The sequence below is a fragment of the Schistocerca americana genome, chromosome 3 (assembly GCF_021461395.2).
Source record: "Schistocerca americana isolate TAMUIC-IGC-003095 chromosome 3, iqSchAmer2.1, whole genome shotgun sequence".
Taxonomy (NCBI): Eukaryota; Metazoa; Arthropoda; class Insecta; order Orthoptera; family Acrididae; genus Schistocerca; species Schistocerca americana.
In genome coordinates this window covers 863,208,836-863,222,576 of record NC_060121.1, presented here as the reverse complement: position 1 = coordinate 863,222,576, position 13,741 = coordinate 863,208,836, and the positions used below count along the sequence as shown (strand labels likewise).

At 36.3% G+C, this 13,741-nt stretch overlaps 1 protein-coding gene across 1 annotated transcript in view; it reads right to left on the bottom strand.

Moving 5' to 3' along the window:
* Window positions 1-258: 258 nt before the first annotated feature.
* Window positions 259-13,741, bottom strand: part of LOC124605757 (eukaryotic translation initiation factor 3 subunit E) — a 37,733-nt gene continuing 24,250 nt past the window's right edge. Inside the window, exons 4-9 of the mRNA XM_047137643.1 lie at window positions 12,268-12,390; window positions 11,846-12,078; window positions 3,919-4,033; window positions 1,492-1,703; window positions 490-724; window positions 259-364 (exon numbers count right to left, since the gene is read on the bottom strand). Of these exons, the coding sequence (XP_046993599.1) occupies window positions 338-364; window positions 490-724; window positions 1,492-1,703; window positions 3,919-4,033; window positions 11,846-12,078; window positions 12,268-12,390 (945 nt within the window). The 3' untranslated portion in view covers window positions 259-337. The remainder of the gene's footprint in view (window positions 365-489; window positions 725-1,491; window positions 1,704-3,918; window positions 4,034-11,845; window positions 12,079-12,267; window positions 12,391-13,741) is intronic.

Here is a 13,741-nt window from a genome sequence, read left to right as displayed (position 1 = left end):
CCACAAATAATTTAAGGTATTGTTACAAATTAAGTCATGGTTATTCAGCCAACATCAATTTCAAATTACCCAAAACCTAATTTCCTGAGCACTGAGAGGCCATTACATTAACAGTTTTTCTTTTTTATCATGCAGGGGATTCTAATAATAAAAATTTCTTGTTACAGATGTGACTTTTTCTACAAAGTTTACATAAACTTATGTTTGTAGGTGGATGCTGTCTCACATGTAGGATGATGATGAGATGAAGTAATAGGAAACAGTTTCTGTAAAGTTTATTAATGTTCAGTTTGTGTGTAGTAAAATACAGTCCTTACACTATTTTACAAGATTGAGATCAATACTCTGGGGCTCCCCACCGATACTGAAACAAAAATAAAATATGTCCTTTAGTACTGTTTGCATCTGAATATTTTATATGAAACAATGACCTAACTTCATCTTAAAAGAATATCACAGATTGCAATACAAATATCACAAAGAACTTACATCTTGGCTGTTGGCATTTAGTTTTCTTTCAACCAGATTTTGCAGGGTTTCTGATTTAACGGAAAGAGTATCAATCTTTTCAATAAGTTGTTGGTAAGGAGATAAAGGTGGTGTCCCCATTACAACATGACCTAGTTTTGAGTCAATCTTAGCATCCAGGTCTGCACTCCTAATGAGATTAACGATCCAGCATTCTGCCTCTTCAGGATTCATATTTAACTTTTCAGCTAACATCCTGCGAGAAAAAATGAAGTCTCATACAAAAGAACTTCACAAATTTGTATTTATAATAAAAACAAGCACAGGACATCACTAACTATTTTGTGACACTCAACATGTATGGTACACGCTTCTGTAAGACTAACACTGAAAAACATAATATGTCCAATAAGAATAGTGAGTGTGGGAACAATTTTCTTTTTGGATTGGGTTTAACATCCTGTTGCAAACATGGCCATGAAGAGTATGAGAACTATGTCATTCTGCATTGAAAAATGTAAGTATCACTTTGGGTGGCATTTACAAATATTTGTAAGGAATCCAGAGTAAAATATATTATTCAATTTGTGAGTCAAATCACAGTAAAAGGTGATAGAATCAAATCATCAACAGTGTGTTTAGCTTAGCTTTTGAATTAATACTTTGTAGAAGACAAAAGTAATGCTGGCTTACTGAAATATGGAAAAAAGTATGAGGAAATGAAGCTTAGAACAGAGGTGTCCTCCACATGTATTAGAGAGAAACAGAGTAGAAAATATGTATGGCCACAAAAAGCAGAATCCAGTGTCAGACAAATGGCAATGCGTCAGTGTGAAGAAGGGAATGAATTAGAGGATAATGGAAGCACAAATCTCAAAGTTAGTAACATATTTTAGGAGCTTGGTCAGAGATTGACAAATGTTAGTAAGAACACTGAAACAACTTTATCTGTTAGCTAGTCATTGTTTTTCTGAGATGTTAGTGCTACATGTGTTACCACTGCAGTTAAAGAAATGTAATTACCCAATGCTGATACACCGATGAATTCGGCAAAAAGTTTCAAATATCATAAGTCGAGCATTCTCCACAAAGTCGGTAAGGCATGCTGTCAAGAAGAAGTCATTGAAAAGCACTGTTTGACACTCGTGCAGTTTCTGACGTGCACCTTCAAAATCGAAGTTGACATACAAATGCTCCAGAAATTCTGTAACTGGATCACGGTAAGTATAAGATTCCTGAAACAGAAGAATTTCAAACAATATTATGTATTGTATTCACACAAACTTACTTCTACATCTTTATTTTCCTTCAATATCCTTCACTGACCATTACTTCTCTATTTTTAAGTGTAAATGTCCCCACCACCACCACCACCCTTCCAAACAAATAAGTAATTCATGGTTATTCTGCTTACACAATGGCATAAACAACAAACCCTAGAAAAATTAATACACATACACAATTAAAATATAGTCATATCCAACCAGCAAGAAGAGCTTTAGTTTGGCATTTACAACTGTCACTGTGCTCCCAAGACTGGGACAGTTCTGGAAAACTGATTACAATGAACACATCTATTTTAACGGCATATCTAATCAAGCCCAAGTTTTTTGTCCAGGGGGAGGGGGGAAGTAGTTTAGTTACCAGAGGGATATTAACCAGCATGGCTGCCTTTCTTACAGCATTGTTTGTTACGAAAATAAAGAGTGGTAGTGTATTTATTTTCACCCTATTTTATTCAGGAATCCATGTCTCTCCAAGACCTGTTCAAAAACAAAACAAAAGTGACTGACTTTTGTGTACTAACATAAAAGTCCATGTACCAGGTAGTGTAACTCATCCACTTGCTAGAACTGACACACAATGGAAACAAACATAGGTCATTCACTTAACTGTCTTCAGTTGAAGATATGTGTGAATATAGTGTACACCAATGAAGAGAAGGTAGAAACACTATTAAATTATGGGAGTTCCCTATGTATCCATTCGTTTCCTGTAAACTTCACAAAGTGGATGGGTTATGTCATCTTGATTACCTGCTCTGTATGCTAATGAAGGACAGTCAAAGTCAATTTTGTACTACATTTTTAATAACATAATGCTTACATGAATGGTACAGTGACACATTGTTGAACAGATCTTGAGTATAGGAAATAGGTTAAACAAATTAAATTACACACAGTGCTATTTGAAAATGATGTACTGCTGTTCATACCTTCATAACAAAGAAAGGCAATCATGCTGGTTTATGCCCCCTAGTGCAGGATTCATTTGAAACAGTGTTTATTTTGCTTTTGGGCGAGAAGTTATTTGGGGCGGTCAAGATGCACCCTGTATATCAGAAAACAAATTGACCAAGCATGTTTGTCATGTAATCAGTAGCATGGTGACCTTAAAAAGAGCATTCATTTCTTAAGAATTGTGATAGTGAAGAGGTCTATTTTGATGAAAGTGCTTTCATAATTTTTTTGGTGATAGTTTTCCAGACTTGAAAATTATAATGGAAATAGCATTCTACTGAATAAGTGTCTGGTCTTGCAGGAATGAATGGCAACAGCAGTAGTCTGCATGTTAGTAGTACAGCTGCTAATGTTAAATACTCAAGCAATTATTGAAAGATGTCAGTGGAGAGCCATACACAATGTGCTTAAGTTCTAGTTCAGTCAAGAGGATTCAAACAGCAAAAGAACAGCAGCAGTATAGTTGTGCAAGAAGGTAGGTGGTGTGGCAATGCACAGCAGGAAGGGGCAGTGTACCAAGCGACACTCCAGTCAATAGCATCACACTGCTGCTTCCGTAGTCTTTGCTTTGCAGTGCACATAGAACATTTAACATTGATTTTCATGAAATATACGTATGATGAAGGCACAATGCCGCTATAATCATTACTATGAGTGGCTGGCAACAAGCAAGTCAAGCATTACACTAACAAGTGACAGTGATAGTTTTCCAGGCACGAAACTTCTCTAAAGGGAGTCAAAGCAGAAAACCTAGCCCAATCTTTTGCTTAACCCAGTATTGCCACTGACCAGAGCAGCAACAGCTGGGGTTTGGGACAAAGAAGAGAACACACTAGTGCTATCACAAAGTATTTTCTGACTGTCTTTGTGCAAAACACATCACTCGCACACCTCCTTACTTGCACACCACTATGAGAAGCAATAGGATGTTCTGCACATACTCTAAGCAGAGCACCAGAAATCACACAATCATGAAGAGGTTTTGTGAGCTCACAATGCACACTGGTCTTAAGAAAATAAATTTACTGTCCAAGACTAAAATGATACTGAGCCAGTACTTCACAATACTGAAGTAAATATCTGCACAATCTCTGAAGTTTCAGAGTGGTACCCTGTGATACCTGTTACTACTCTACGCCTTCTGTTTTAGCAAGTATTTAGGCACACAGGGTTCTGATATCAGGAGCTGCAGGAAATTACATGAAATTACCTGTTGAATCACCCTCACTAACTCCTTGAGGCTCCTTTGGTTCTTTGTAATTATAATGGCAGCTGCTAAATATCTTAATATGTGAGGACACATGGTCTGGATAGCATTTAAATATCTGAAAAATAAATACTTTTGTTATAGGCATTAACTCTTTGGGAGCAAGGTGAAACAGCTTGCAGTAAAACATAGAAAGAATTCAGGCAAGGGTGCAGTTTATTACTGACACTTCTTAATTTATATATTGACTGTCTGGACGATGGAAAAGCAAAGCACCTGTGGGTAAGAGATTAACACCCAATGTTTTACTATAACTATTTGCTGATGATTAGTCCTCCAGGAGAAACCAAAGATGAGCTCTCTAGATATTGTTATACATAAGTCTTACAACAAATCTCACATTTTACCTTCTTGACTTTTCTCAAGCACAGACACAGAGAAAAGATCAGCACATAACAAACAAATGTGTTGTCATAGAAACATAAAAATTAAACAAGCACTAAAACAATTATGAAATTCTACAAACAATACCTAAACCTGCACAATCATGAAAAACTAAGAAACAATGTATACAAAAACCCGAATTGAGATTCCTAAAGAGTTAAACATGCAACAAGACAAGGCTAACAAATGAACATATCAGAAGAAAATTTATTCAATAATTTTGGTACTATATCAACTTTCTCTGAGTTGATGGAGAAAAAATATCACCCTGAAATGAGGTGCCAATGTGGTTGCAGTAGCAGAATAAAGCTTTTAAGCAATGTCAGCAGTCTTCTCCTCACCCTGCACCTATTAGTTTGATTATGTAGATCAAATATAAGGTTTCTAGAGAAATTGTGCCACTAGAAATGAAACAGCGCAATGCAAGATACAAAAGTTTTTCATGGAGTAGTTTACATAATTATTCCTCCTTCACAAGATGAATCTTATAGTGCACAAAAACAAAAGCTGGCATCTAGTGTTGTACTTTGTAACTATTTCATATAAGTATTGACATGTGTAAGAAATTTACCCGTTATTATGAATGTATGAACACGCGTGCGCACTCGCACACGCACACACACAAGTATCTCCCCCCCACCCCGACCCCCACACACAAAATTAAAAGGAGATACTCTGATAACCAGTGAAAATTCAGTACTGGAATAGGGATAACTGCAATTTGTGTGACTGCACTGTTAAAAAGTACGAAGCATGCAGAGCAGTACCAGTACAGAGACAAGAATGTAGGCCTAGTTGTCAGCCACTGCAGTTATTCATACTTGTCATCACCTAATCAAGCCACAACAACTATAATAAACTTCTGTGACTTGCATATCTCTAACCTAACCAAGCCTGGAAAGGTACACTTAAGTGTGGAATCTGAATCAAGTGTTATTTCTGACGACTCCTCACATCATTGAGAGGTAAAGAATAGGTTCAAATGCAGACCGAAAAATCCCAAGTCCAATCAGAATTCGATGCTGCGACCTTCTAGTTTCCAGGTACACACTTTACCAATAGACCGCCAGGCCCAATTCAAGTGTTGGCTGTGAGGTTAACAACTATCTTGAACATGCAATCTAAATGCAATGTAATTGCTTTGTATGCTGGAGAGAAGGTGCAAAGACAGCATAAACAATGAGAATTGGCCCAATCTACATGCTAATGGAAAGCAGTATTGTTTATAAGGAACAGATTTATAAATTACTTGCCCTCCTTTCAACTAATTAATTTTCAGTAGACAATTTAAAAGAAAGAACTTTCCTGGTGCTGTACATACAGGATGACAATTATTGAACTATATGAAATAAAATCGTCATAGCTTCTGAATGGTTTGCGTTAAGATGTTCAAACTGGTTGGCCGTGGAGCATGATGGGGATTACTATGTACATGGTACGGTTTGGTTTAGCGATGTTATCATCTAATTGTGAGACTAGGACTTGTGGGTTGTCAGCCCACAGCAGACTGGAAGTGATAGTCCATAATGTATCTTAAGACTTAAAATGTTAACTGTGAACCACATTTAGGAGTCTTTGTCTATAATATGAGCTGTGTCTGCTATGGCCGAGTTAGGACTCTTGATTAATATGCTTGCGTCAACAAACGTTACAGCCTACGAACTGTCCTTTAACCCCTTAAGTGAACAATTTCTTTTCAAATTACATTCCAAGAATAATATTTTTTAAAATGAAAAACATCCTATAATGAAAGACATTACATACAAACACATGAAGACAGCTTTTAAAGCTCCAACTAGTGAGTTATAGAAGTCTGAAGATCACCAATAATAAAATCCTGAGTATTCATACACTAGCCTGACTAAAATATCCTGAAACTTGAAATCACTTTTTTCAGATGCTCTCTAGTGATCAAGCACGTAACATCAGTGCTGAAATTGATATAAGTGGGGTTTTAATTTTTCAATTATTGTGGCATTCCACACATTATATGTCCCTCTGAGATTAGTTTCATAGCTGAGACCATCTGTTAACGAGACCACTTGCTTTCTCTTATGCTAAGTAGAATTTTTTGATCTAGAGAATCTAAAGCTGTAACAGAGTTACAGAATATGCTACCAGGATGACTTTTCTTGTCTGTCTCAGCCAGTACTACATTTGTGAAGTATAGAATTGTTGCTCTTTCGAGAATCCTTCACAAAAGTTGAACTCAGAGACATTTAACAAGTACTGCTCAATTAAATGAGTCAATGATTCTGTTATAGACAACTTTGTCAAATGCTTTTGTAAAGACTGGAAGGAGTTACATAGGATTGCAATTGTACGTGGTTTACGTATATCTAGTGTTGCATGCAGGTGTTACTACAGCATGTTTAACTATAGTCAGGAAATCTACCATGATCATTGATTGATTCCGAAGATAACTTAAGGGTAATTATATTAAGTCATCACAAGAGTTTAGTATTCTGCTAGGAATACTAACATATCGTGCAAAGCTGCTGCTTTTTAGTGACATGACGAATTCTGCAGTCACCTTCGTGGATGCATTTTTTAAACTAATGTCTGATGGTGGTCCATGTAATGTCTGTACAAGTAAATCTAATGCATCTGCATTTGGTTGTTTATTACTGGATGCTGTGTTTGCTGCCACTGTGAGGAAGTAATGATTCAGTTCGGTGGCCAATCATTAAACAGTGTCACCATTTTGCCCAGAGCTATTTGCTGGGGACTCGGTTTAATTTGGATCACTATTTTTGATTTTTTTCCCCCTTGCTTAATAACATTCCAAATAGTTCTTTCCTTTTTCTTGGAGTGGTTAATTTTTTAGCACACTATATGAATTTTGCTCTTTTAATGACAGACTGGTACATTCTACAGTACTGGTGGTAGTGGTGTTTAGACTCTTGCCTAATGCTTGTTCTCTGTCTTCCGTGTATGATATTCTTTAATCTCAGAAGTTATCCACACCTTATCCATATTTTTGTTCTATTTTCCCTATTTATTGTAGGGGAACACAAGATTCAAAAATGCTGTAGGAATATGTCAAGAAAATTTTCTACAAACACTGCTTTATAAATTTCTCCCCAGTTTTCTTCCAGTAATTTCTCTCCTGATGTGGTGACTGAATCACTGTTTACGATTCTGTCTTACAACACTTTTATTCTATGATCTGTATGTAACTGGCTAATAAATTTTATTGTTAAACCATTGCCTATTGGATTTACAGCCGAGTTACTACAGATTAAAGTGTCTAAAAACAAAATGTCAGTAGCTATTGCACTATGTCCTACAATCTACAAAAGGAATTTTACTGTGGAAAATAATTCAAAGCTAGGCACTGCCAACTCTAGGCGACCCTTGTCAGTACTATCTGACAGAAAATGAACATTAAAGTTTCCACAGACAATGACTCTCCACAGTCTAGCCTGCAATAAAACTGTCTCTAGCTGACTGAAGCTTAAGATACTTCCTGCTGGTGGCCTGTATCACTTATGTTTTCTGACCTACTATTGTGGCACAGAACTCTTAAAGCACAACACTGGTTAGGCTGAAGGGCCTGCAACTTACTAAACCCCATTTTTTACAGTATAACCACAGCTGACTTCCTTTATGCTTCTTTAATACCTGAATGCTGCAAAACACAAAATTCATTTAAATATTTCAAATGACTTTTCATATTTTAATTACAACTTTATCCCAACTCTTTGTATGATGAAGTCAGGCCTGCTGATGTTATTTCTTATCAAGGCATGTGAATGTGTTGACATGAATGCAAATATGAATGTGTCATAACCTTTTGGGTCTGTTTCTGTTGCCAGGTTATATGAGACTGATGACTGGAGAGTACATCATTATGATTATTTGATGGAACTGTTGCTAGTAGTAATCAGCAGAAGCCTAGATACCGGGTTATATTCATCATAAAAACCTTGAAATATGCAGGAAAAATACATAAAAATGCATGGAAAGTGTCAAAATATGCGAGACCAAATAACAAAAAAACACTGTAGTTACTGCTTTCATTATATCTCAAAGTCGAACCTGTGCATATCAATTATGAGGAAGAGAACTGGCCACGCGAAAAGTCGGTACATTTAGAATGCTGATATCATTTTCTGAATACACTCTGGTAGAAGATAGGAAGGAGGCCTTTCAGTGATTATTTTCTAAAAATTTGCAAAATGGGGATGCGTACCGTGTTTCAAGAATTGTTCCTTCTTTGCTATTGTTGTCGGTAACAAGCAGATACAATGCCAAGTGAGTCGCAGGGAAACAATTGATATGTACAGGACCAACTTGGAGATGTATTGCATGCAGAGGGGCATGCTCAAAAACTCCGCAATATTTTATTTAAAAAACATACAATCATGAATTTTTTTGAACAGCATTAACTTTTAATTAATACTATTCGATCAAAGCATCATTTACAATTTACTTTACATTTTCTTACTATTGTAAACGTAAACGACCAAGTAATGTCCCAAATGTTTGGTAGTAAGATTGTGTCTTCGAATATTCAAAACATTTTTATAAGTAGAAAACGACCGTTCTACATCAACTGAGGTAACTGGGCACTATTTGAATTTGGGTGCTACATTGGCACTTATTGTTTCTGGTAAAAGTTCACACATTCCATTAATAAAACTATCAATTTGGCACAATTTGGTTCAAAAAGCCTGGGTTATTGTTTAAAACATTTTTAATTTATTCTTTAAGTTTTATTGGGAATACCTCTAGCAATGAGTCCAGGGGAATAATTTTATTCATTAACTGAGTAGATTCATTCAGTGCCAAACCTTGAGTTTCAAGCTTTTTAATACTTGCAGGTATAGGGGAAAAATGAGTGTAAATCACAGCAATGTCTTTTTTAATACCAGAATCATTAAAAGCATCCTTGCACTGGTAAACTGCCAAAGCCTCTGCATTATCGAAGTCGTTTACCACCCCTTTAATGGCCTCGAAATGTTCATTGTAAAATAACACAGCTTCAACCCACGTACCATGACAAGTTACCATTGGTTCGCGAGGTAAAGGCACACTTGGTAGTTTTTCTTTGTAGGTCTTGGTGCAAACATGAGCCTTTAGAAACACTTTCTTTGTGGATGAAATCAGTTTATTTACATTCACAAATGTGGAACATACTTCTTCAGCAAGTCAATGTACTCCATGAACAAAGCACATAACATGAATCAAATTGGGGTAAAATACTTGGAACGGTTTGCCTGCTTTGATCATATAGGGGGCAGCATCTGAAATAAACACAAACACATTTTCACCTGCAGAAGATTCGAGAAATATTTTTCTAATACCCTCATTCACAAATCTGGTGGTTGTAGAATGATTTACTTTTTCAAGTTCTTTGCAGGCCACTAAATAAGAAGGTGGCTCTTTTAAAGCACCAACAATTAAATTTGTAATTGTAACAGCCACAAGTTTCATCAACTGTCCTTGAGTTCATTGTGTATTTCCTCCAGAACATTTACATAAATTGTCGATGTGTAACTTTTACGCAATGCTGACTCATCTGGTGTATTTTGATTTAAGCAATATTTGCACAGAAAGCCTTTGAGGATAGGGTTTGTAAATTTGTGAAGAGGAATATTGCTTGCAATGAGTGCTCCACATAGATCCATGTTAAACTGACTTTTTTGGATACCTTTGGACAAATGCCTGCTACTGCAACTTGCTGTTGTGGTCCTTTCTTCCGCATTCCTGCAATATGAAGACTTGTATTGACATGCGGGTCTATTTGCAAGTTGTTTGCATGAAACCTTTTTCTCGCAAACATGACTATTAAAAACAATTCCATCGTATGTAAATGTTCCAGGATGGTCGGCTATCCACGAAACGTTTCTTTTTTCATGCAGTGTGGCACACAACAGTTACACATCACACATCATGAACACGTTCAACTGTGTGCAAGTAAACAGAAAGCTAAACTGAAACAATGGACCTGTGACTAAAAGCTTGCATAGCTTAATTTAATTGTTGCCAACGTATACGGTATGACAGCGGAGGCAATTAACCAGGGGTGCGGGCGCAGGAGGATTGACTGTGTCTGCCTCTTCTTGTTCCTCTTGCGTAACGATTTCCCTAGGCAGTGGCCTTTCGGTTAGTAACTGCATGCAGTTCTAGGTTGCGGTCAATACACGAGACATCAAAACTAGATCAAGTTAGAGACAGCCAGTCTAAATTTGTAAACATAGAACGAAACTATGCATTGCCACTAGTTCTTAGTTAAAATATGCAATAACTGGTTAAAAGGAGCCATATATGCAAATGCATATAATCCAGTCTCTAGTCATAACTTTTTCGGCCTGTTTCTGCTGTCAGGTTATACGAGACTGATCACTGGAGAGTATGTCATTATAATTATTTGATGGAAGTGTTGCTAGCAGTGATCAGCAGAAGCATGACTAAATTTACCGATTGAAATTTTTAAAATTAACACAAACTAAATTATGTCAATTTGTGTATGAAATCTTGCTTTTGCGAATCTACTGTTTGATTCAAGTCAAATGATTGCATTCAACACTACTTAATATTACATTTAGTTCAATTAAACTGAAATTTCATATACCATTGTGTTGTGGAATTACTAAAATAGTAGTTGGGCACAGCTGCTTGTAGGTCATACTAGTTTTGATTAATGCATTTACAACACTGTGACATGTTTTGGCAGTAAGTAATTAAACACTACAGCATAACTGATAGGAGCAGTTTGAGTTATGATGCAGTGCATGCAAAGACATATTTAGTTGTGTACGGTGCTAAGCTATGAATTTGTTGTCCCGAGGTCTTGCACTTCATAATTTTCCACTTATGTCGTCGTCTTCTTCTTCTTTCTTTCCACTAAGTTCTCAACCTTTCCCTACAGTTCTCTCTTCTTTCTTCTGCACACATTCCATCTACCTTTTTCTTTGGTTTCTACTTTTTTTACTTTCCTCTAAAATTTTCTCCCTACCCTCTTTTTTCCTCCGTTATTCCAATTTCTCTCAGGTCTGCTTTAACTTCTTTGAACCACCAATGATGTTTCTGTCAAAAAGTTAAAAATTCTTTTTTATCTTCTTTTGTGTAGGCTTTTTAGGTGTCCATAGAATACAACTCTTCCATTCCTCATTGTGTCTGATATTGGCTTTATTTTTTCATAAATTTCTCTATTACTTCCGGTCTGAGCTGCGGAACATGGCAGTCATTTGTGCATGAGACATACTTGCTTGTGCAAATGAATATATGAATATGTGTGTACGTGTGTGTGTGTGTGTGTGTGTGTGTGTGTGTGTGTGTGTGTGTGTGTGTTTTTCCTTTTCTGAAGAAGGCTTTGGCCGAAAGTTAAATGTGTAACAGTGTTTTCCTTGTACAGACTGCAACACACCATGTCATCTTTACAGTGAATAGCAATCTATCTTTTTCATTATATTACTGTGTGAAAATTTTCATTAACAGTAATTAGGGTAGGGACTAAAAACACATAATTACTACTTACTGTGGTCTGTGTAAAAACATTTCAATCAGCAATTCTTTTCCTTTTGGGTGTGTATAGTACACAAATAAACTCCAATGTATTAGCCACGTTCGCTGTTGCAAGTGGTGCAGGGCTGATGCAAATGAAGTAGTATCAATATATTCACGTAACTTATTCAAGTCCTCTAAGGCAGATGGCCAGTTCTGGATCAAAATTTCTGATGCAAGTTTACCCCAAAGGACACTTAAATAGTTCTGGAGGAAAAAAATTACATCCAGTTATTATCATTAGTTGTCTACCAGTTTAAGTCTTCTTAATTTACAACAGTGTAATGATAAATGTAAACAAAACTGATTTGAAATTAGACAATTATACAGCAATAACAAATAAAGGAAAATTCAAACGAAAATAGTTATCAGTTACTTTAACTAGTTTACACTCACCTTGTCAGACGGTGGCATGACAAGCATGTAGAAGTACAAATAACTGGAAGACACTGCGTAATTACCACATTCATATCTATACTTTGCTAACTTGTACATACTGTCCATCATATTCAAATTGAACTGCAAAAATAAAATGAAGAAAACCATTGGTAATGCAGTCAAACAGCAATACCAACGACAACATAGATCATTAATCTGAGACACTTTTAAGCTGTCTATTAAATTAATGGTTGAATGTACAAACAACACCCCATAAGTTGAAATTGTGTACAAGATGAAATAAAATAGCATATTGTATGGAGGTTTAGATTATAATTTTGGTATGTCCCAAGTGGAATTAAATAGCCAATATATTTATTACTATTGACGGTATGTTACACCCAGCTTTGCATTCACAAGAGGATGTATGTATTTTTTTTCCACTAGTGGTCTGTTACAAAAGATATTTACAATATGACTTGGTTTCTAAATCGAAAAACAGTTTGTTACAAAAGATGTTGGTTTCAATTATATTATTTTATGCCTGGTTTTCACTCATGTCATGAACTGCCCTCTGCTTGCATGTTTTTGGGGGTGTTCCTTTGTTTGGCACTATTGATTCTGGAAATTGCTTTGCAGAACTAGGCATTTGTTAATGTGAAACAGCTGAATGTCGCACCACTTCTTTTGTTTGTATCTTTCTGGCTACATACAGCTTGTGTGTCTTGTGTAGTGTTACCAATTTTACTGCTAGTTTTTCCTTTAATCGAAAACTTATTTTCCTCTAAGATTTGTCATGTGTGTGTTATGCCATTTACTTATGTTGTGTTTTGTATTTAATGTGTAAGAGAAATTAGGGAATAGTGAAGGAGTCGTAGATCTAAATGATGACAAGGTGTGGTGGGGGTCCAAAGATGAGTGAACAGTGAGTGTGCAGTAGTGGAATGGGGAATGAGATAGAGGAAAAGGGATGACTAGCAACAGGTGTAGTGAAAGTGGGAGCTTGATTGTGGGGGAGGGGGTCGGTGGCAGGGTCTGGGAGAGGGAGAGAGAGTGCTGGGAAAGGATTTTTTTCATTATGAGATTTTTCTCAATTATTTTACATAGTGTTTGGATTTAAAATATTTTTAATAATTATAAAGCAACTATGATTAAAAGTGGCCATACAAATTGCTGTAACTACCGAATTCGTGTCTGTGCTGGTTCAGTGTTTGTGCGTGAAGTTTGTGCTTGATTTGGCCACCAGAGTCCTCCTGGCCTGCTAGTATGACAGTAGTTGCATCTGCAGCCTGCCATCTGTGCATTCTGTTTAGCCAACTGCTTGTCTGTTTCAAGTACTTCGTTCGTACATATTTATACTTTTCCATGTAATAAAGTTACAGTTTTATTGGGTTAGAACACTTGGGCAATGAGTACAGTATTTGACACTGCGTGTTCCACTTCAGTCATTAGTCCTTTGAGTTTAATTTCCATGAAGCCAGTGCTCAAATCT